Raw genomic sequence first — 22,127 nt, 5'->3', positions numbered from 1 at the left:
TGTGGCCAGGCTGGTGGGGACCTCCAGGGCCGGGGAGAGGCTGGGTCTTTATACGCCACGGCTCAGCCGCTGAAGAAGCGGGAGCTATGACCCTGCAAAGCAGCGAAGGCAGCTGCTGACCGCTCCCCAAAGCTGGGGGGCAGTCCTCCCTCTGCATGTCCACACGTGTCCTAATCCTCACCTAGGAGAGAAAGCAGCTCAGTGCCTTCAACTGCCTTCCGGCCTGGTCCCCTCGGACGCCCCGCACCTCCACCCCTGCACAGGAGAGCAGAGCTCAGCATCTTCCCACGCCATCTTCTCCTCCTCCCCTTGGGGGGCGACACCCTGTGCACTTATCAGGTGTCACGCTGGAGGCGCGCACGGTGGCGGGATTTTGCTCTCGCCTCACCTGCCCTCCTCCGTCAACCTATTCCCACACCCCCACAGTGGGCCGCCTCTCCTGCCCACATGCCACGGTCTTCACTGTCTTGGCTGAGGCCTTTCGCATCCCCTCTGGAAGGGTGCAGGAGCTTCCTGGCTTTCTGCTGCGTCCAGGCTGGCTCCTGTCCTCCTCCCTACCCCCATCAGAGACCCCACCACCCACACGCAGCTCCCACGGCCTCCAGGGAGGTCCACGTGCTGTACTGCGGCTTCCCATGTCCTCGCCCACCGGGAGCCTCCAGCCTCCCTCCCCGTCCCTGCCGGTCTCCCAGCCATGCTGGGACTGCCCCCTCTCCCCCCACACCATTGCCCCATCATTCTCCACTTCTCATCCTCAGCCCTCCTATGTCACTGGGTCCCATAAGCGCCCCTGGTGCCCCCCTCCTCTCTGGCTCTGCTTGCTCGGGCATCCTTCTGTCCCATAAGACCACGTCTTACGTCTTCCTAGGGCAGAATTCCCGTCTCCGGCCTTAATCATGCCTGTGTGCAGGGTGACTAGTGGAGAGTCTGATTCATGGAAGAATTACTGAACACTACTCTGGACAGACGAGGTTCGGGCACGGTCAGGATGATTCTAGGGGAGAGTGAGGGCATGTGTACAAAGCAGCTTGGGGACAGTAAGTGGCCGAATGGGACAGATGCTGGGACCACCTTCCCATCGGGGGCGCCCCCTCCTAGAGCAGGCGCCCTATTCATCTCTGCTCGATAAAGGAGTTTTGGATGAATGAAAGGAGTGAGTGGTGGCAGATCAGTCACCTGGTCTAGGTCTGGCCCGAAGGGATCCTTCCACGTCTGTCCTCCTCCCAGGAAGTGCGTACAGAGTCCCCGGGTCAGGGGCCACAGCTGTCGGCTAGCGCTCTGCCCCCTGAGCCGAGGTTTGGGTGAGGCCAGGGACCCGCCTTCCTAACCAGTTCCCAAGTGCGGCTGTCGCTGGGCTGGCGACCAGAGCCTGCGGTCGGAGGCGCACAGCGGCGGTCACGGGCTTAACTACTGCTTCCGCAGGCGCCTCGTCAAGCGGTAGAAGCAGCAGCGGAGGTCACCAGGACTGTTACTTCAAGATGTGCGCAATGTGGGCCCCGGGAGCTCGGGGGCTCAGTTGGTGGCGTGTCTGCCCTGCGCTCGGTCCGGGACGGGCCGCAGGTCGGCCTTCCTGCTGGGAGTTTGCGGGGACTGGGGGGGTGGGGCGTGTCTGCTTCTTCCAGGCCTGACCCTCCCCTGCGTGCACGCGCTCCCCGGCCTGACCCTCCCCTGCGTGCGCGCGCTCCCCGGCCTGACCCTCCCCTGCGTGCGCGCGCTCCCCGGCCTGACCCTCCCCTGCGTGCGCGCGCTCCCCGGCCTGACCCTCCCCTGCGTGCGCGCGCTCCCCGGCCTGACCCTCCCCTGCGTGTGCGCGCTCCCCGGCCCTGACCCTCCCCTGCGTGCGCGCGCTCCCCGGCCTGACCCTCCCCTGCGTGCGCGCGCTCCCCGGCCTGACCCTCCCCTGCGTGCACGCGCTCCCCGGCCTGACCCTCCCCTGCGTGCGCGCGCTCCCCGGCCTGACCCTCCCCTGCGTGTGCGCGCTCTGTCCGAGAAATAAAATCCTTTAAAACGACGTCGTCTGCGTAAAGACAGTGTGGAGTGTCTTTCACTGCTCTTCCCTCCGCAGTCCTGGGGACTGGCTGTGTACTGTACACCGAGAGCCCATCTCAGAACGGACCACGGGACTCAAGGGTCGCGCGGGCCACGGCCGAAAGCCACAAAGCGCAGGCCGGGGCTGGAGAGACCTAGCAGCGCCAGAACGACAGCTCCCGGCATGCCCCGGGAGCGCCCTGTGACGTACTTCCGGATCGGGGGGCGGGCGCGCCGAGGCCGCGGGAGAACCACATCTCCCGGCATGCTCCGGGCGCAGGCTGTGACGCACTTCCGTCGCGGTGCAGCCAGCGCGCCCCCGGCGGCCCGGCGGCGGGAGCGAGGCGACCGCTGGGCCCGCGGCCAGTGACGGGCGGCCGGCCGAGGGGAGCCGGGGCGGGGCGGCGGCGGCCAGCGAGCGAGCGCGCGGGCGGCCTGGCCCCGCCCCGGTGACCTTCACGGCCCGGGCGGCGGGCGCAGGCCGGGCGGCGGCGGCGGCGGCGCGATGTTCGTGCAGGAGGAGAAGATCTTCGCGGGCAGGGTGCTGCGGCTGCACATCTGCGCGTCCGACGGCGCCGAGTGGCTGGAGGAGGCGACCGAGGACACGGCGGTGGAGAAGCTCAAGGAGCGCTGCCTCAAGCACGTAAGGCCCTCGCCGCCCCCGTCCCCCGGCCCCCGCCCCCCGCCTGGCCGCCCTCTCCCCGCCGCCCCCTCCCCGCCGCCCTCCGGACGCGCTCCCGCCCGGCGCCGGTCGTTGAACTCCCCCGGCAGCCCGAGGAGCTGGGGGCAGGCGGGACACTGAGGCAGGGGACGCGACGTCGCCGTGCCCGGCAGGCCCTTCTGGTTTCCCGGCAGCTGGGCTTGCTTGCCCTTGGGGTGAGGCCCCGGGAGCGGGGAGCGGTGCCCGGGGAAGGAGGGGCGCGCCGTGGAGACGTCCCTTCCCTTCCCTGCGGGCCGGCCTGTGGGCCAGCGCCCGGCTCTGGCCGCTCGTGCCGCCGAACCGGCGCGGGCCGGGCTGCCCCTGAGCCCTGCTTGCCTGAGGCCTTTACACTGACTCGTGGGCAGGGCCCGGGGCAGGACCGCGGCGCTGGGAGACGCGGTGTTCACGGCTCAGTCGCGTGCGTGCTGCTGGCCAGGCGGGCTCCTCGGGTTGCTCACGTCTGGAACGAGTCCTGGGCGGCTTTCCCTCTGCGCGCCTCTCCTCCGCCGGCCTCCTGCCCCGCTCTGGCCGTCCGGGAGACGGTGCTGGGCAGGACGGAGCCCTGTCAGAGCGGAGCTCAGCCCTTCTGTGCGATGGCCGGTGCAGAGCGACATGCCCACGGCCGACGAGCTCTGGGTTGTCCACCTAACGGCTCCGGAGGCACCTGTAACTGTCCAGGGCAGGCCAGGGAGCGCTCTGGTTACCAGTGAGCCCTCTTCTGGAACATGCTGGACGTCGGTGACTCTCACCAAGGAGGAGGGGTCCCTAGGCGGGGGGGGGGGGGGGGGGGGGGGGGGGGGGGCGGCTCTGGGCTGGCAGCCCCGGGCAGGCATGCTGTCCTTTCTTCTGCCAGGTGCTTTTGCCATGAATCCCAGGACAGCACTCAGCCAGCAGACTGGGGGCTCCCGGACCGTCCAGGCTGTGAGAGCCTTCACCGTGTTTGTGTAGCGTTGAGCGTTTTAACAACAGCCTCCCTGAGATGCTGTGTCCCCTCCCAGGCAGCCCACCAAAGACAGCAGCTCCTTGAGGGCTGGGCCTGTGTTCTCGGGTCCAGGGCCGGGCTCCCAGTGCGCCCCAAACAAGCGTGTGGATTCATGGGGCACGTGGGGAGGATTGAGAGTCCAGGACTGCGTGGACATGGCAGGCCACCTGCTGAGTCGGGGAGGGAGAAGTCGGGGGTAAATGGGGATGGCATTCAGCTTAATTCACTACGTAGCCATCCTAATACTGTTTCGTGAAGGGGGCCCAGAAATGGGAGCTGACTGGTCCACAGATGCTTGCTGATGGATCTCCGGAGCTCTTGACGGTCATTAGGCAGCCAATTTGAGTAAGATGCTAATTATTATGTACCTGATATTTATTATTCCAGCCGGGAGTGAGGTGTGTCGTCTGGGATTTTTCTGGCACTCTTCTACTTTGCAATGAGATTTTATGCCACTCTGCGGTCTCTCCCTGGGTGGAGGAACGGCACAAATCACCGGACCCGGGAGCTGAGTTGTCAGAAAGTCCTCCCACCTCCGAGCCCGTCCTGTTCCGCAGGCAGGGCGTGCTGCCTCTCGAGCCAGCCAGGACGCGTTAGTTAGGAGAGAGCATTCTCAAGTGGTATCCTCGAGTGTCCCCCCGAAACCATTCCCTGAATGTTTTGTCGCTGCGGGCAGCGTTTGTCTCCTTCCCACTGTGTTCTGGTGCGGGCTCAGGCGGAGCCCTGCCCATGGAGGGGACAGTGGGGGTGTCTCCCCACCCCCACGGTGCTGTTGGGAGTGTAGTGCTTTCTCATTGACGGTCTCGTCATCAGAACTCTTGGAGAAGGGCCCCTGTGGGGCTCCGCTGCCTTTGGCTCAGGTCACGATCCCAGGGTCCTGGGATCGAGTCCTGCATCGACTCCTTGCTTGGCAGGGAGCCTGCTTCTCCTCTGCCTCTGCCCGCCTCTCTGCCTACTTGTGTGCGCGCCCTCTTTGTCTATCTCTCTTACAAATACATAAATAAAATCCTAAAAAAAAAATCCTCTAGGGGAGCTGGGGTGCTACTCTTGGTTTGCTCTTTTTGGGGTTTTATGTTGATTGAGATCTTTCATGAAATTGCCACGACATGATACGGTTCCTGTCCATATGGCTGTTTATGTTTCTCCTTTCTTTCTTTTTTTTCTTTTAAGATTTTATTTATTTGAGAGAGAGCAAGCACATGGGCAGGGAGGAGGGGCAGAGGCAGAGGGAGAAGCAGACTCCTCTCCAGCAGGGAGCCCGCTGCGGGGCTCGATCCCAGGACCCCAGGATCATGACCTGAGCTACCCCGGCGCCCTAGGCTGTTCGTGTTTCTTAGGTCCCATGATAGTGTGTCTTGGGCCGACACAGGATGTCAGGTGTGGGAGCCCCTTCTTGGCTCTCCTGGGGAGGAGGCAGGCTCAGGAGGTGTCACGGCCTCCCTGCCCGGGCATTGGGTTCTTATGGGGCTCTCTGGCTGCCCTAGCTCACTTGCTCCGAGGGCTTCTGCTCAGGACAAAGACCCAGAGTGAAGAATCGCGCAGTACGGGTGACTCAGCCTGTGCTGTGCCCCTGGAACGCTGCCGGCGCGCCTCACGCTGGTGGTGTTGGGGGCCAGATGAGGGTGGTTTTGGAAAATGGTGTTTCCGAGACTGTATTCTGAACGTGTCGAATCCACTAGCCTGCAGATTTCAGGGTTAGAAGAAGCACACCCAGTATTTCTGGAGCAGAGCCAGTGTTCAATTCAAGGCGTGCGAGGGGGTTGGTGTCTGCTGTCGTAAGTGGTAGGAGTGCATCTTCCTGTGGGCTGGGCTCCGCCTCCGCCCCCTTCAGCCCGGCCAGTTTATGTGAATGTGCGACAGCGCCCCGAAGCTTTCACGTTCTGGGTGTCACTGCAGCCCCCTCCGGCCTGGATGTCCACGCCCCCCGCCCCAGTGCTGCGTTCTGGGGTCCCTGGGGTCCTGTGAGTTGTAGCTGTGTGCCAGTCCATCCCCTTTGAACGCCCAGGAGGGGCCTGCCAGCGGCTCCCGCAGCTTCAAGGTCCATGAGGTGGTCACTTGGTGAACCAGGGGCCACACGGAGGCTGGTTGCCCTCGGGCTCGCGCAGGTGGTGAAGCTGCCCGGCCCTTATTTCTGGCTCTCGTGGACTAGCTTCTCTCTCTGCTTTCTCTCAGCCCCTTCACCCATCTGGAAGAGAGAAAAAGTGCACAAATCATACCTCGATCTTTCAGGGAACAGTGGCCCTGCTCTTTTCATTTTTAGATGACTCTCTGGATCCTTCTGGACGAAGGAAGTGATTCAGGTCGCTTCTAGCAGCAGGGTGTTCTGTGTCAGGCTGGGCGCCTATTTCAGGACGACTTAGCTGGTCAGTGGACAGATCGCTGCCCGGAGGGATCAGATGTTATGGCATTTTGTCCGCCTTCCACCGTTCATGGGGGGGTCTTTGACTTGGTCTGTGCCTTCATTTTCTAGCTGGTAACCAATAGACACTTGGTGTGGCCAAGGGTGTCAGGTCCTAGTATCGCTACGGTTATGATTTATTTTGTCTTTAAATATATGATCCCCCCCCCCCAGTGTGCCCATGGGAACTTGGAAGATCCCAAAAGCGTGACCCATCACAAATTGATACATGCTGCTTCGGAGAGGGTGCTGAGTGATGCCAAAACAATCTTGGAAGAGAACGTCCAAGACCAAGGTAGGGGCCTCGCGGGGCAGCGGTGGGAGCCTCGGCACAGCTTGGAGCAGGGGAGCAAGAGGCAGAGGCGCCCTTGGCATCCAAGTCTGTGTTCCAGGCTGGGGCCGAGCGGGGAAACTGGGTCAGCTGAGATGCTTTTATTCTTCCTTTGTTGAAACAAAGTGTACATTATGGGCCGTTTGTGAAAAACAGAGCACACCGAAATTGGACAAGCAGCATCCATCTGAGAAGCCAGATGTGAGCTGTGTTTGTAACTCTGTGTCAGAGCAGGACCAGGGCCTCGGGAGCTGCTGCCGGCTTCCTTCTGGGGCGGGAAAGTCCAGTCACGGCCGTTGTATTCGATGCCCTCGGAAGACACTCTGACTCCGTGCACACCCGTTCCCTTGCTTCGAGTTTGTGTCGGGAGGCGCTGGGGAGAAGCTTGTAGTTTTGTGTTTGTCATCCAAAGGGTGATTTCAGTGCGGGGATTCTCCTGAACCCGCTGTTTATAACCCCCGCCGGCGCGGTCCAGCCCGCGGGCAGGTGGTTCGCTCTGAGGGTTGGCCCCAGCTCTCCAGCCTCAGGACCCCGTGCCTGTGGGAATGAGGACATTTTGCAGGATCTCTTCCAGTTGTTCGCAGGGTTCTCAGGGCTGTGCTGTGTGTGTCTCCTCGGCCACCGGCCACCTGTGTGACCCACGGCCAGGTTCTTGCCGCGCCCCTGTACGCGGGCAGGAAGGCGGGGAGGCACGGGTGTGCGTGGGCTCTGGGTCTGGGCGGCTCCTGGGAGAACCCTTGCTCCTCTGGCACCCATTTTGCCATCTTATGGAGGAGATCGGTAACCAGCTTGACGGCGTTTTTTCTCCCTAGATGTCTTGTTGTTGATAAAGAAACGTGCTCCGACTCCACTTCCTAAGATGGCTGACGTCTCGGCAGAAGAAAAGGTGAGTTTCTGAGTGTGGAACTGGAAGTCTTGGTTAGTCTCCACCCTCCAGCCTGTGAGAAAGAAACGTTCTGGGAGTGAGTCATTGCCAGACCCGGCAGGCCCACAGTCAGCCACGGGGGGTCTCCTGTGGTGGCCGAGCCTCTCCTGGTTGCTGGTCCGGCGGCCAGTATGGTCTCGGGGTCGGTGCAACTCCGCAGATGCTGTCAGTCCTGCCTCTCATCGGGCGAGGCCTGTGCCCACAGGACAGGGAGAAGGAGCGCAGGGAAGGGGTGGCGAGCGCCGCACTCGGGCCCCTCTCCCAGGAGGGCAGGCGCGTGCGCAGGGAAGGCCAGGCAGGCCTCACGCCATGCCTGGTGCACAGCCGTGCTGTTTGAGCGGGCAGCCGTGCTAATTTCACGGTTTTCCTTTGTTTCTCTTGGGTGGAGTTTCTTGTTTGTGCCTTGAAATGCTCAGGAGAGCGCTCAATCCCCAAGAAAGCAGACCGGACTCCGTGGGCTGGGCCCTGCGCTGCGAGCGGGCTGAGCTCTCTGAGGGCCTGCTACGGGGCCGGTGGCCCTGGGCTTCGTGTGCCCTTCTTATCTGTGGCCGCACCTGGCTGGAGCCCGCTCGCCCACGAGCCAGCAGCTCACCCCATCTCTAGGAGACAGATCTGGGCCTGCCCTGCCCCGCCCTGAGAGCCGCCCGCGCTTCTCAGGTTACAGTGTTCGCCCTGGGTGACCAGTGTAGACAGCAGGGTTTCCACCGCCCCTGCACCTCCGGGTGCCTCGCAGCAACCCACGGACCTCACTTGGTGGGTCACCTTTTCTACGCGTGTATTTACAAAGTGAAACATACGACGTTAGTGCCTATTTTTGAGAATTAGTCTTAATTTTGAGGGAAAGTAACCTGCGTTTCTGAAGTCAGATCACGTAGCTGGTTTCTTAACAAAAGCACCCTCCAGCGTCACGTGCCCTGAAGGCGACCTCTTGGAGCTCTTCCCCCATTCCCCAGTAATTCTTCTGATTTCAAGACCACACACAGAATTGAGTATTTCTCAGAATATCAGTTTCTGGTTCTTGGGCTCCTTGATGTTTGGAGGATTAGATCCTGACACTGGTTGAAGGTCTCAAGGCTTCCATCGGTGTTAGCGTGCACGCGCTGTTTTCCGTCAGGAGCGAGGGGTACTTGGATTATTTTATCCTTTTTCATGCAACTTCGTTTCTCCCAGAGTCAGCGATTGCCTCATCGATGTGTTTTCTGCAGGTGTATCGCTAAGCTTTCAGATTCTTTGCCGGGACTGATAGATCCTTCTGAAAGCAGGGTCCTATGTACAAGGCCGTCTGCCGGTCCCTGCTGTCCTGGAGATTTCCTTCCTGCTCTTCCTAGCCACATCCCTCTGCCTCACGGGTCTCCAGGCCTGTCGTGCAGCGTGGCCTTCTCGCCTCACCCCGTGTTAGAGCTTCTGAACCTGGTGTATCCGGATACTTCCTGTTGCCACCTGTCACAGTACCATGGACACCCCGGCCTAGAACTGCACCCAGCTCCTGGTCTGACCTGCACTCTCGGTGGGCTCAGCTGGGCCCTGGGCGTTGGGTTCAAATCAAGGTGTGGCTGGTCTGCGTTCCTCCAGGGGGGCTCTGGGGAAGGGTCTGCTTCCAGATCCTTCAGGCGGTTGGCAGTGCGTATGGCTGAAGGGCCAGACCCCATTTCCTTCCTCTGTCAGCCCAGGTTGGGGGGTGCTTTCTCTCGGCACAAGGGGCCTGCATCTCTGGAACCAGCAGCAGAGTTTCTCACGTGTTGAATCTCTGGCCAGAAAGAACCCCCTCCTTTTTCAGGGCTTACCCGCTTAGGTCAGGCCTCCCAAGGTGGGTCATTTCTTTTGCTTCAGGTTGGCTGTGGCACAGCGTGACCTCACCGCAGGGAGCGGCCATCCTGCTCACGGGCTCTGGCATTGTGCAGGCATCATTGCCAGGAGTGGGCTCTTAGGGTCATCTTCGAACTCTGCCTGCAGGGTCCGGTCTCGTGCTGTGGACTGTCCCTTGGTGTGGTGCCGCCTGGCTTTCTCCGGCCTCTAGAAAGGTCAGGGAGTCTTGAGGCCCTGCAGCGTCGAGGGGCTGCTGGGAGGGCCAGCTACGTGCACGCACGGAGAAGGCCATGGTCCCCGTTCCCAGGGTGGCCAGGCGGCCGGCACTGGTCGGGCCTGACTCGTCTCCTGTGCGTGCTCCATTCTGTCCGGGGTCTGTCTGTGGGTGGGGAGGCTGTTGAGGGCACTGGGACTTCATGACTTCGGCCTCTGCTGTGTGTGGCATGGGGCGTCTGGAGACCCGTGTATTTTTGTTCTGAGAGTTTCCCTGGATTGTTTTCGGAGAACGCCCTCCCCTCGTTTTCTCTTCCGTCTGGAGTTGCTTTTGGTTGGGTGCTGGGCCCGCCTTCAGGGCGATTTCCTGGACATTGTCCTCTGCCGGCTGCGGCCTGTTGATCCGGCCGTGACAGTTTGCATGTCCCGTGGGGACGTGGCCTCCGGTGGTAGCACCCCGTCTCTCTCACGGTTTCCGCCACGCAGTCCTCTTCCTCTGGGTCTCCTTTCCACGCTTCTCCCCTTTCCCCTTCTTGTCTTGGTCCCTGTCTTTTGTGCTGGGGGCTTCCCGCCCACCCCCGGCCTTCCTGGTCCGCTTTCCCAGTAAGAGGCATGGGGCTCACCAGCTGCTCTCTGTGCCCGGTGGGGTGTACCTGCCACCGGGCTTCCCTGTGGGGCAGACCCAGCCCTGGGCTCCCCCTCCCCACAGTGGCAGGTCTCCTGCTTCGTGTCCCTGACGCGGTGGGGGCCGGGGTTGGGTCTCATTGGCGAGGATTAGCATGGTACTGCCTTTTATTGCTGCTGAGCCCAGGCTCCCTGGCTCGGGGCTCCCCAAGTCTGCTCCCCCAGGCAGTTGCTGGCTGAGCAGGGCGGTGGAGGAGCCCTGTTCTCGGGTCTGGCTGCTCGCTCCAAGCCCGGCGGGCTTCCTTCGGACTGTGGTGTTGGCCTGGAGTTGGCCGGGCCTTGTTTCTGGTCAGGCTTCTCCGTGCACTCTGCTGAGCCCTGTTTCTATCTGGGTAGATGGTCTGCATTTCTCCCGTTCTCGGTCTCCGAGTCCTCACAGTCCAGTCCGGACATGCTGCTGCGGGGGCTTCCGGATGCAGGTGGGGTGCGTGCGTGCTCCTGGCCCCGCACAGCCACAGCTCACGTGGGATGCTCTGGTGACTGCAGGGGACTGTTGCATCTTCTCTCCGGCCCTGCCACCTTCTGGCACAACAGGCAGGAATTGTGTCTCAAGTGAGCGCCGAACCCACAGGGACCCTCTGCTGCCGATGAGAGCGCTTCTCTCCCTGTGTGTTTGGCTCACATGGCCTTGCCTGTCACGGTTCTCGTACTCATTTCCGACTTTCTAATTACCCTTCTCTGCAGAAGAAACAAGAGCAGAAAGCCCCAGACAGAGAGGCTATCTACCGAGCCACCGCCAACGTGCCGTCCCACAACATGGACCGGGCCGAGGTCCAGACCAACATCAGAGACGTGAGTGCTCACTGTGGGCTGCACCGCGGGCCCGTCACGCCTGCGTGAGGGCCGCACGGCTTCTCGGCGGTGCTTTGGGAAGCCGGGGGAAAGGGCGGGCAGGAGCCCTGGGTATAACCGAAAGTTATTCCAAAACAGAAGGTTTGAAAAGACATCGGAAGGCAGGACCAAGACTGATCCCACTGGGAGAATATTAGGGTTTTGCCCTAATTTGCCAAAAATTTGTAGCTAGAAGTCCAGAGTGTTAGTTATTTTGGATTGGAAAGTTCTAGGCTAAATACACTGTGCGTCCAGTGCCCCGTGGACCATCCGAGAACTGGGGTTACGCCCACGCTGCGCAGGACTGGGACGGCACGGCCATCTCATCCGAGAGCACTGCCGCGAGCCCTGCTCATTGGAGCAGCAGAGGGTGCCCTGCTGAGCAGGGTGTCGGGCTCTGACCACGGCCTGGGCTGTGTGCGGGATTGCCCCAGCAGGGGCGCTCAGTGGCTGTCTGAGGCCTGTTGTGGAAAAGGGGTGGTTGATCCCCATCTCGCCGGTGGGGCTGGGGACCGTCTGTTGGGGTTTCTGAATGAGTTCCCAGTGGCCGCCTTCCTCTGCGGGGGCCAGCCGGCTGCCACCGATGCTGCTGTGCCGACCGGCCTCTGGCCGGGGGAGAATCGGAAGCCGGGCTCTGGGAAGCCCATCCAGTCAGGCTGATCTCTTCTGCTTACGTAGCGGGCTCGTGCTCTCCACGTTGGCCAGAGGGCTGGGCCGTGTCTCCAGATGTTTCTCTGGGTCACCAGCTGAGAAGCCGTGCACACAGCCCGCGAGGCCGCTCCTCCCGCTGGGCACACAGCCCTCCTGCCGCCCTGTGGCCTCACCCACCTCCTCTCCGTCCGTCTCCACACTCCGGAACCGAGAGTGGCGTGGTTGGGACGCCCGGATACGGAGTTGTGGGCCCAGGAGTGCGGTCGCCCATCTGGGCAGGTCTCTGGGGCACTTGGAGAAGTCAGAGTCTTTTTTCTTCCCCCGCAGTTCCAGACAGAACTCCGGAAGATCCTGGTGTCGCTCATCGAGGTGGCGCAGAAGTTGTTGGCGCTGAACCCGGACGCGGTTGAGCTGTTTAAGAAGGCGAATGGTATGGGCGCGCCCCGGGGGACCGGATCCTGCGTTCAGACCCCACTGCGTGCCCCGACCTCAGAGGCTGTGTCAGCCCCCATGGTCCCCGTTCCCGCTCCTCCCGATCCCCGCGTCAGTATTGGGAACGCCAGCTCTGTTTGCGCTTCCCGTGGCCGCGGGGCTCCTGCTCCACCTGCCGGCCGAGGGCTCCGTGTCCACGTGCTGGGTTTTGGGGGGGCTTGGCCTGCAGGTGGGCCCCTCGGGCTCCGGGCTGGGGGGCAGCCCTCGCACTGGCCTGGCCCTCACAGGTGGCCCCGCCTCTCGCCCGCAGCGATGCTGGACGAGGAAGAGGATGGCAGAGTGGATGAGGCCGCCCTGCGGCAGCTCACGGAGATGGGCTTCCCGGAGACCAGGGCCGCCAAGGCCCTTCGGCTGAACCAGTACGTCCGGGCCGCCTCCTTCCCTTGCTGCCGATGCTGTGGGGCTCCCCTGGGGCGACTTCCTCCGTCCCCGAGTCTTAGGTTGAACCATGTACAGTAGATGTGAGTTTTTAAAGTGAGACGTTTCGGTGCGCGTCCCAGGAGTGACTCGGTGGGGCGTCTCAGGACCGTGGCCCTTGCCGGGATCGCGCTGTGGCTAGGCTGAACTGCAGTCCTCCCTGGGCCCATTGTAGGCGCCACGTGGGAGCCTGCGTGTGTCAGCGACATGGCAGCTGGCGGTGCGTGCGGTGTCCCCTCGGCAGCCCCCCAGGCTCGCCGGGCCGCAGCTGCTCACTTCCGTGCCTACACTTGGACCCGAAGTGCACGACTTATACTCCAGAGGACAGTCCACGGGCTCTGCTCCTTTTTGCCTTGGGCCTTGGTTCTTGTGTACCTCATGGGTTCGTTCTCCGGGCTTAGTGCTTGGGTTTCTGCGCTCTGGCCAGGGTCTTGGGGTCGTTTGGGGCAGGGCCCAGAGCTCCAAACCCTTCTGTACTGAGACGCCTGACTTTGGCTATCAGAGAGGTTTTCCCTGGGGATGTCAGGGAGGCTCGAGGCCCTCGGACAGGCCTGGGGGTGCTGGAAAGAGTCTCCTGTTGCCTTTCAGCATGTCGGTGCCTCAGGCCATGGAGTGGCTGATCGAGCACGCGGAAGACCCGACCGTGGACGCGCCTCTCCCAGGCCAGGCCTCGCCGGAAGGGGCACAGGCCGAGGCTGCCCCCGAGGCCTCCCCGGAGGCTGCTGGGACGAGCGCAGGAGACGAAGAGCCCGGAGACGAGCTAACGGAGATCTTCAAGAAGATCCGGAGGAAAAGGGAGTTTCGGGCTGATGCTCGGGTGTGTGTTCCGGGGCTGGGGGCGGCCAGGCGGGCTTGCGCTGCCTCCACTCGGGAGTGGAGCTCAGTGAGGGGCTCGTAGACGGGCCCCACATGGATCCCGGTGGGTGTTTCTTCTCCAAGTAGTTTGCCGAGACGTCTGTCATCTCCTGAGAGCTTCAGCAGGGCTTCGTTTATGTTGTCGACGTTGGCGAGCCACGGGCTGGGGCCAGGACGCCGCCCAGAGGTGGGGGGCCGGGGCGCTGCAGCGTCGCCTGTGGGCGGGGAGGCCGGGCAGCCGCCGGCCATCTGGGAACCGAGGCGTCTGCAGGATCAAAGGTCCCCGGGGCCCGCCCGGTGCTGGCCGTACTTGGGGGCGACCTTGCCATGGGTTCAGGCTGCTCTTTGGCCGTCGTCCTGTTCTTAATGCTTCTGTGGCTGCTCTTCTGTTCTCCGCTGCTCTGCACTGCTCTGTTCCTCTGCTGGGCTTTTGGTTTCCTCTGGGACGCATCTGGTGCTTTAAGCCTGCGTTTTTCTTTCCAGTTACAGATCTGTGGGCTCTGGCTGTTAGGACTCTGAGTCTACACGTCTGCTTCTGCGGGGATCCCCGTGCTGTCCAGGCGGGCTCACCTGCAGGCTTGTGTTTCCAGGGACTCCCAGGTGGCCGGGCTGTGGGCCGCCCGCCACGGGTTGTTCTGAGGCTGTTTCCCCGGGCTGAGCGGCACCTCCCGCCAGGGGCCCGCTTCCATGTTAGCCACGAAGGCAGGGCTCCCAGGCCACCGTTTCGGCATAGCCGCGGCTCGAGGGGTGTAGACCCTTCGCAGGGTCCTGGTCTTAAGCTCCAACTGCTCGCCTCGTAGGGCCCCATGGCCCACATCCTATCTCCCAGGCCATGCTGACTGGCTCCTGCTGCCTGCCACGGCAGCCCCGCTGTCCCGCAAGTTTGCTGCTCTTGGTTTTCCGGCGAGCTCAGCTGTGTATCCGGCAGCGTTTCTATTGAGCTGGAGCAGGTGTTTCCGGAGTCCTGGGGGTGTGCTGGGCCAAGCCCTGTGGAACGGGCAGCCGCGCTCTTGGGGGCGGTTTGTGCTCTGCCTTGGGGCTCTGGGCATCCCCTGAGGGCGCTTCTGCGTCGTCCCCGTCTGGCCCGCCAGCTTAGCCCTGGCGTGTGGGGACCATCGCTGCTGTCTTGACGCACCCTTCTCCTGAGACGTGCGTTTCTGCTGGGCCTTCCTGTGGCCTCTTGGCGGTAGACGTTCTGTGACTACTACTAGAAAGGGCTGTCGAGGCTCGTCCAGCCTTTGGTCCTACGCCGTTGGAGAGAAGAGTCTGTAAGGTCGGCAGCACTTGCGTGCTTCCCGAGAAGTCCGGGTCCGAGAGCGGGGTTTGTGCTTGAGACTGAAACAGACTTTTTGCTGTCGGGCCCCACCACCCTCCATGCCAGCTGCAGGGGTGGGGGCAGCCAAGTGCAGTGGGCAAGGCAGGAGTGAGTGCCCAGACCCCTGGCAGGAAGGCGGGATGTGTCCCTGTGGTCACCGTGCACAAGTCCTGGGCCATCACTTCCCGGGCTGAGGCAGGGGTGAGTGAGGGGAGAGGCTCGCTTTTACGGGTGGCCACAGGGAGGCCACCCTGTCCTTGGATTTAGTGGGGGGCTCTGGGTGAGCTTGTGTGACTTGGGAGTTAGACTGTGGCGCAGTGGGTCCTTCTTCCTGCTTTCAGGGGTGGAGCCCCCCTGGGGGTGGGAGCCGGTGCAGGAAAGCACCGGATGTGGGCTGTGTTGGGAGAGGCTGCCAGCTCAGCGACCGTTTGGCTCCAGGGAAGGTCAGTCCTGACTGCCATGTGCAGCTGACGTCCTTCCTGTCGGGTGCTCTTTGGCACACTCGCTGGTCTAGTTCGGCTGAGCCCAGCCCACAGAGGGTGGCGCACGGGGGCTTTGCAGGTTGCTGCCCAGCGCTGCCGCCCTGGCGCCTGGCAGTAGAGCCGCAACGGCGGGAAGAAGACGGGGACCTCACAAGAGTGTGATTTGATCTTTAAAGAATTAACCTGGGGCGCCCGGGGGGCTCAGTGGGTTAAGCCTCTGGCTTCGGCTCGGGTCATGATCCCAGGGTCCTGGGATCGAGCCCCACATCGGGCTCTCTGCAGGGAGCCTGCTTCCTCCTCTCTCTCTGCTGCCTCTCTGCCTACTTGTGGTCTCTGTCTGCCAGATAAATAAATAAATAAATAAAATCTTTAAAAAAGAAAAAAAGAATTAACTTGATAAAATCTTTACCCCCCCCCAAGTGGACTCTTCTAAAAATTGTGTGAAAATCAAGAATAGGGACTCCTGGGTGGCTCCATTGGTTGGGTGTCTGCATTCGGCTCAGGTTGTGATCCTGAGGTCCTGGGATCGAGTTCTGGCTGGGGCTCCCTGCTCGGCGGGGAGTCTGCTCCTCCCCCAACTCCTGCTTGCATGCTTGCTCTCAAATTAGTAATAAAAAAGATAAAAAGTCAAGAGAAAAGTGAAGGCGTAGTGTCTTATGTGATTTTTGTCATGAAAACGTACGTGTCCCCCACCTCCCAATGACCTTGGGTTGTTCCCTCTAAGAATCACCAGATGTTCGAGCTTCTGTCTTAATACTCCTGAGATGTTTAAAACTAATTTTAGTGTCAATTTCTAAAGATAAAATCTGAAGAACTCTCTCTCCCACCCTTTTTCTTCACAAATGAATATTAATGTGGCCATTTTGGTCTTCACTTAGATCGGGTTTGCTTACATGGCCTCTTCCTAATACCTTCTATTCTGGGTCACGAGGCCGTCCGCTGCGAGCTCCCGTGTGGTCGTGGAGACCGCGGGTCCAGCCTACGAGGGTCTGACGTGGGCACGGCCAGCGGGGGGTGGCAGGCTTCGGGCACGTCTGCAGCCGCGCAGACTCGGGCTGGCCGTGGTCCGTCTGTCGCTCAGGAGACTCGAGCGATCCGTGAAGCCACAGGGAACCAGACTCGTGCCCCAGAACGTCCTGTGCTAACCTAGTCGGCCCCCCGCGAGGACACCGTGGTGGAACGTGGCCCGCGCAGGGCTCTGAGCGGTCTGTGCCTTCCCCTGCAGGCGGTCATCTCACTGATGGAGATGGGCTTCGACGAGAAGGAAGTGATGGACGCCCTCCGGGTGAACAACAACCAGCAGAACGCCGCCGTGAGTACCGCCGTCGGGGCGCCCGGACGCCGCCTCGCCCTTGCGGCGGAGGGGGACGCGGCCTGGGACCCTGTTGCGTCCGGCTCCTCCCGCGGGCCACCTGTTGTTTGATTCCCCGGTGCAACGAGAGGAGAGGGTTCGAGGGCATAAAACGTTTTACACGTTCTTTGTCTTTCTGAGAAAGCACGTGCTTGGCAGGCGGGTGTGTTTGTTCGCTGAGCGTGTTGAAGTGACCCCGAGGCAGATCCCGCTCTGCGACACGCACCAGCAGCTGGCGGACAGCGGCCCTGGGAGGGCGTGGTGGCTGGCAGGGGGCGTTGCGCTCTGGGGACTCGGATGCCCCCGCTGCCCACCAGCCAGCTCCGGGCCCTCCCGGGGACGCAGCCCGGGGTTCCGTGCGTTTCTAACTCCTCCTTCCACTACTCTGGCTGGGTCCTGCCTCATCCCCCTTCAGTGGCGGACCGAGGACTCGCCGCTGTTTGCCTGAGCTGCGGAGCGGGGGTCGGCTAGACCAGTGTGGCTTTTCCTTCCCCATGTCAGAGCCCCCGGGTCTGCGGGCAGCTGGTGCTGTGGGGGGTCAGGAGGGGCTCACGGGGCCGGCTCTTGCATTTGCAGTGCGAGTGGCTGCTGGGAGACCGGAAGCCGTCCCCCGAGGAGCTGGACAAGGGCATCGACCCCGACAGCCCTCTCTTTCAAGCCATTCTGGATAACCCGGTGGTGCAGCTGGGCCTGACTAACCCGAAAACATTACTAGGTACGTGGCCTTCCCTAGCGCGGGCCTGTTGCGCCCCACAGATGTCACCGAGTGATGGGGGTCCCGCCAGTGTCCATGACTCCGGCCTGAGTCACTGTGGGGCCGGCGCTCAGGCTCTGCCCGCAGGTGGCGGTTCTGTGCAGGGGCCTCGGACGAGCTCTCGAACCAGTCAGGGTGGCTTTTCCAGACGTGGGCGAGTGTGGGCGGCACCCCTAGGCTGGACCGGCTGGGTGGAGGGCGTTTGCCTTGGCCCTTCTGGGGTGAGGGACTTCTCCGGCCCCATTTTGTCTGTGGAACATAACACGTGTGCATAAGCATGTGGGATTTTCTGGACTTAAAGTAAGACTAACAGCCACACGTCTGCCTTTGGCTTGGGTCGTGATCTCAGGGTCGTGGGAGTCCCGCGTCGGGCGCTGTGCTTAGCGCGCAGTGTGCCTCTCCCTCTCCTGCCTGCCACTCTGCCGGCTTCTGCTCTGACAGATAAGTGAGATCTTTAGAAAAAATTAAAAAAAAAAAACCCACGGTATTAAAAAAGTGTCTGGAGTGTTCCAGGCCCGTGGGTCCTCTGGGCGCCTCCCGTACTGTACCCCTGTCCCCCCAGCCCTGGGAGCGAACCTTTATCATCGCTCAGGCTCCTAAGAGGCGGTGCCACCTCTGTCTGCCCCGAGAGCTCTGTCGCCAGAGCCCCGTCCCCTCGCACCCGCCTTCCTGGCGGGGTGGGTCCCGGGCAGGCCTCTGCTTCCCAGCATGACTGTGCCACGGGGCAGGTCACCACTCTGCTGTCCCCAGGCCAGGCGTGTGTGGGTGGGGCCGCAGGGGTGCGTCAGGCCCTGTGCACAGCCCCCGGGTGAGAGCGCCCGCCGCCCAGGTGGGCACAGCTGTGAGCTTGGCCCTTTCCCACAGCTGTGAGGCCCAGCCCGTTCCGGGAGCCATGCTAGGACCTCAGTTCTGAAAGGCCCGTCCTGGGTGTCGTCCTCTGGAGCATTTTTTTATGCAGCTGCAAAGCCCCTCGTGTCTGCTAGACGCTGGCCCTTTATCAGTTTTTTTGTATCGTGAATGTTGTTCTCCTGTTCCTGGGGTTTCTGCTGTGTCATGGGGACACATTTAAATGTCGTTGGACGTGTGTTTCATCTGGGAAAACTGTCTGGCCTCGAGGTGAGGAAGATACTCTTTGTTTCTGGAAGTTTTGTCGGTTTTGCTGTCCTTCTCTAAGTCGGTCATCTACCCGGGAATGTGTGCGGTGCGGGCTGGGGAGGCCTTGTGTGGGTCCCCAAGTTCCGGGCTTTGGTGGTGTGTGTACGTGCATTTTCCTTCTCTGTGTGGGACGTGTGGGCGCCTTGCTGGGCTCCCCAGCTCCCCGGCTGCCTGCGGGCCTGACAGGAGGAAGGAAGGTGCTGCCTTGGGTCGGTCCACACCCTCTTCTGAAGGGTTTTCTTCTAATGCTTGCCTCCGAGACTGCCCTCTGCTCCCGGCTGGTTTTGTCTTTTCTCAGAGGGTTCCCTCACGACGGACGTGGGGTTTCACTGAACGTCTTTGCCCTCTGCTGGGACCGTCCGGCTCACGGGGATCCTCTCCTCAGGTTTCCAAAACAAGGGGGCAGGGTAGGTGCCACCTGGCTACGGCCCATGGACGGCTCTGGGGGTCCCGAGCTGCCCAGCACAGGGGGGCTGCGTGTGTCGTGCCCCGGGCACTCTGCCTGCCCCAGGACGGCCTCCCCTGGCCCCTGGGCCCCCACGCCACCGGGGCACAGGCTCGTGCGCACACCTTCCTGACAAGAGTTTAAGATGACCGTGATCGCTTCAGATGAGCTGAAGCGCTGGCCGTAGTCCACCTGGGACGAGCAGGAGAGGGTGCAGAGGCTGGCGGACATCTCCTCTGCCCCCTGCTGCTGCCCCATCGCTGACTTACCCTCCGAAGCACTGGCGGGCCCGTGTGCCATCCCGCTTTACCCCGTGTCCTGCTGGTGCACTCCTGTGCTGCACGTTCTGGCTTCGCTATTTTATTATTTTCATAGGTTTATTCATTTTAGAGAGAGACACACACAGGGAGCGTGTGTGCAGGTGGAGGCAAAGGGGAGAGAATCCTGAGTGGGCTCCCTGCTGAGCACAGAGCCGGACGCGGGGCTCCATCTCACGAGCCCAAGATCACGACCTGAGCCGCCAGAGTCGGATGCTTCCCTGATTGCTTCCCCAGGTGTCCTTTGGCTTTGCTGTTGTACACAGAGGAGTTTAGCCGATGCTGGTCCTTGATTCTGTGCAGAGGCCTTGGGTGGTCCTCCCGTTCCTGCCACGGCTCCTCCCCTCGTGGCCATGGGCCGGCCGCCCTCCTCTGTACCTCCTGCTTCGGGGGCAGCTCGCGCGCGGGAGTACGGCATGCCTGGCTTGGGGCCGCGGGCGCTGGGGGTGGCTGGTGTGCCCCCGCCCGCTCTCGTCCACGCCTGCGTGTGCCAGCCTCGCATCCCTGCGTGCCCTGGAGTGTCCACCGCTCCTGCTGCGGCCTTGGCCTCTGAGCTCCGCCTGGAGGTCTTCGCGTGTCGACGCCCGTCCTTCGTCATACGTGCGGACTTGGTTGGCCTTTGGTTCTGAGTAATTGTCTTTCTGAAATTCTCGAATGTGAGGCCTGCGAAGACTGAGCTCCCCACGCAGCCTGCCGGGGGGTGTCCCGCCTCACGCTTTGGTTCAGCCCTTGGCTTCCAGGAGGAAGGCGGACGTGGGCTCCTCCGCTCCCTGGACCCCCGCGTTCTGCTCTCTGGACCCCGCGTTCTCTCTCGTTCTCCCGGATGCCCAGGTGTCCTTCGGGTTCTCTGCTACCTTGGCCTGGTTTTCAGAGGCTTTTGATCGGGACGGTCCGCGGGGATTATTTCGAGGGCTAGGAGGGCTGTCCGAAACGCGAGGGAAGTGCCCTTTCCCGTGGAGCCGCGGGCCCATGAGACCCCCGAAGAGCCACCAGGCCCTGGAGGAAGCAGCCCCCGTGCCCTGCGCGTGGGGTGACGGCTGCGTGCTGGCCGTGGGCGAGGGCCACTCATGCCGCTGTCTCTGGGGAAGATGCTTTTGTGGAACTGTCGAGACGGTTCGTTTCTTGCTGTGGAATTGCTCAGTCACGTGTTTATTGTGTGTTTGCTTCCTGATTCATTTATTAAGATTTTACTTTGAAGTCGTCTCCAGGGCGCCTGGGTGGCTCAGAGGGTTAAGCCTCTGCCTTCGGCTCAGGTCATGGTCTCAGGGTCCAGGATCGAGCCCCACATCGGGCTCTCTGCTCAGCGGGGAGTCTGCTTCTTTCTCTCTCTGCCTGCCTCTCAGTCTACTTGTGATCTCTGTCTGTCCAATAAATAAATAAAATCTTAAAAAAAAAAAAATGAAGTCGTCTCCACACCAAACATGGGGCACAGATTCAGTGACCCCGAGGTCACAGGTCACCTGTTCTGCCCGCTGAGCCAACCGGGAGCCCCTCGGTTATGTATTTTAAAGTCCTTTCTTTAAGACAGAGCATTCTGATTTTCCCGGCAGATAGTGTTAACTTTGCAGCAGTGTCCCCCCGTCTTTTCTGTGTCTGGGGACTTTGCCTGGTGGGTTTGGAAGCGGAACGACGGACTCACGGGCTGTGACTGTGTCAAGCTGGCTGGTAGCCGCAGCCCAGTCGGTGTCCGGCGTCGGCCGGCCCGCGAGTGCAGGGGCTGCCCCTGGCACCCGGGACCGGGCTCGTGGTCTTTCCCCGGCGGGTACATGCGTGGGACAGCAGATGCTGCTGGGGGTGGCAGGGTGTTTGCGGGTGGCCCCCAGGGACACAAGGCCTCCCCTCCGGGACAGCACGGCCAGGCTTTTGGGTGCGGAGGGGCCGTCTTAGCTGGCGTCGCTCTGTCTTCCCACAGCGTTCGAAGACATGCTGGAAAACCCGCTGAACAGCAGCCAGTGGATGAACGACCCGGAGACGGGGCCGGTGGTGCTGCAGATCTCCCGGATCTTCCAGACCCTGAACCGCGCGTAGGCGACCCGGCCGCCCCGCCCTGCTGCCCTGCGCCTGTCCCAGGCGCTCGGGCTGGTGGCAGCCGCAGCCCCCCACCCCCACCCCGCCCCCCGCCGGGCGCCGGAGAGCGTGGGGACCCCTGGCTGCTGTGGGCCAGGTGTCAGGGCGTGGGGCTCCTGGCACGCTTTGATCTTCGCTTGAAAACCCGTGTGATGGCCGCGTGCGCGGCCGCGTCAGCCTCTGACCATGTGTACAGACGTGGCGCTGCTCGTGGGGGAGGTCACCTTCCCCGTCAGGGCCCCTGCAGGCTCTGGAAGTGCTCCTTGACCCGACCTGTAGCTGCTGCTTGTCCCTTGGGAGAAGGCATGTTTCCACCCAAAGTGTTAACGTCAGTACTAACTTAAGTAGAGGAATTCACAGATGATTTTTCTTTAATAAATAAATTCCCTTTTTCCTATCGTCTGCGTCCGTATCATTTCAGTGCCAGAGAAGAACCTGTTGGCGCTCTTAACAGGGTGTGCTGGGCTCTGCCACCCGGCTTGTGAGCTGTTGCACCTGCAGACTGTGGGCACAGTGCAGGTTTGGGCGTGCTCGGGGGGACTCTGCTGTCGGGGGGCTGGCCGGGCACCCCCCAGGCCACCCTCGGCCCAACCGGGGCACCAGCCGTCGGCCTCTGCCACCGTTCCTTTTCTAAACATTACTTGGGGGGCGCCTGGATGGCTCAGTTGGTGGGGCGCCTGGCTCCTGTCTTTGGCTCAGGTCGTGATCTCAGGGTCCTTGAGTGAAGTGCCCCCCCCACCCGGCGCACCGTGCCCCAGTGTGGACTCTGCGCTCAGCGGGAAGTCGGCTGGAGATCTCTCCCTCTTCCTCCGCCCTCCTCCGGCTCACATGCTCTCATGCTCTCACTCTAAAATAATCAAGTATTTTTATTTTTACTTATATTTTAAAGTATCTCATTTATTTATTTGACAGAGCAAGACAGCACAAA

General features: G+C 61.9%; 1 protein-coding gene across 1 annotated transcript; it reads left to right on the top strand.

The window, feature by feature from the left end:
* Positions 1-2,456: 2,456 nt before the first annotated feature.
* On the top strand, positions 2,457-21,597 carry UBAC1 (UBA domain containing 1). The gene is made up of 10 exons (XM_044264545.1): positions 2,457-2,671; positions 6,283-6,403; positions 7,252-7,325; positions 10,752-10,859; positions 11,877-11,979; positions 12,292-12,400; positions 13,047-13,275; positions 16,336-16,422; positions 17,038-17,176; positions 21,045-21,597. Exons 1-10 carry the CDS (start codon positions 2,534-2,536, stop codon positions 21,158-21,160), a joined length of 1,224 nt encoding a protein of 407 aa, XP_044120480.1. The 5' UTR covers positions 2,457-2,533; the 3' UTR covers positions 21,161-21,597.
* The last annotated feature ends 530 nt before the right edge of the window (positions 21,598-22,127 follow it).

The sequence above is a fragment of the Neovison vison genome, chromosome 9 (assembly GCF_020171115.1).
Source record: "Neovison vison isolate M4711 chromosome 9, ASM_NN_V1, whole genome shotgun sequence".
NCBI lineage: Eukaryota > Metazoa > Chordata > Mammalia > Carnivora > Mustelidae > Neogale > Neogale vison.
This window is presented reverse-complemented; position numbering and strand designations above follow the sequence as displayed.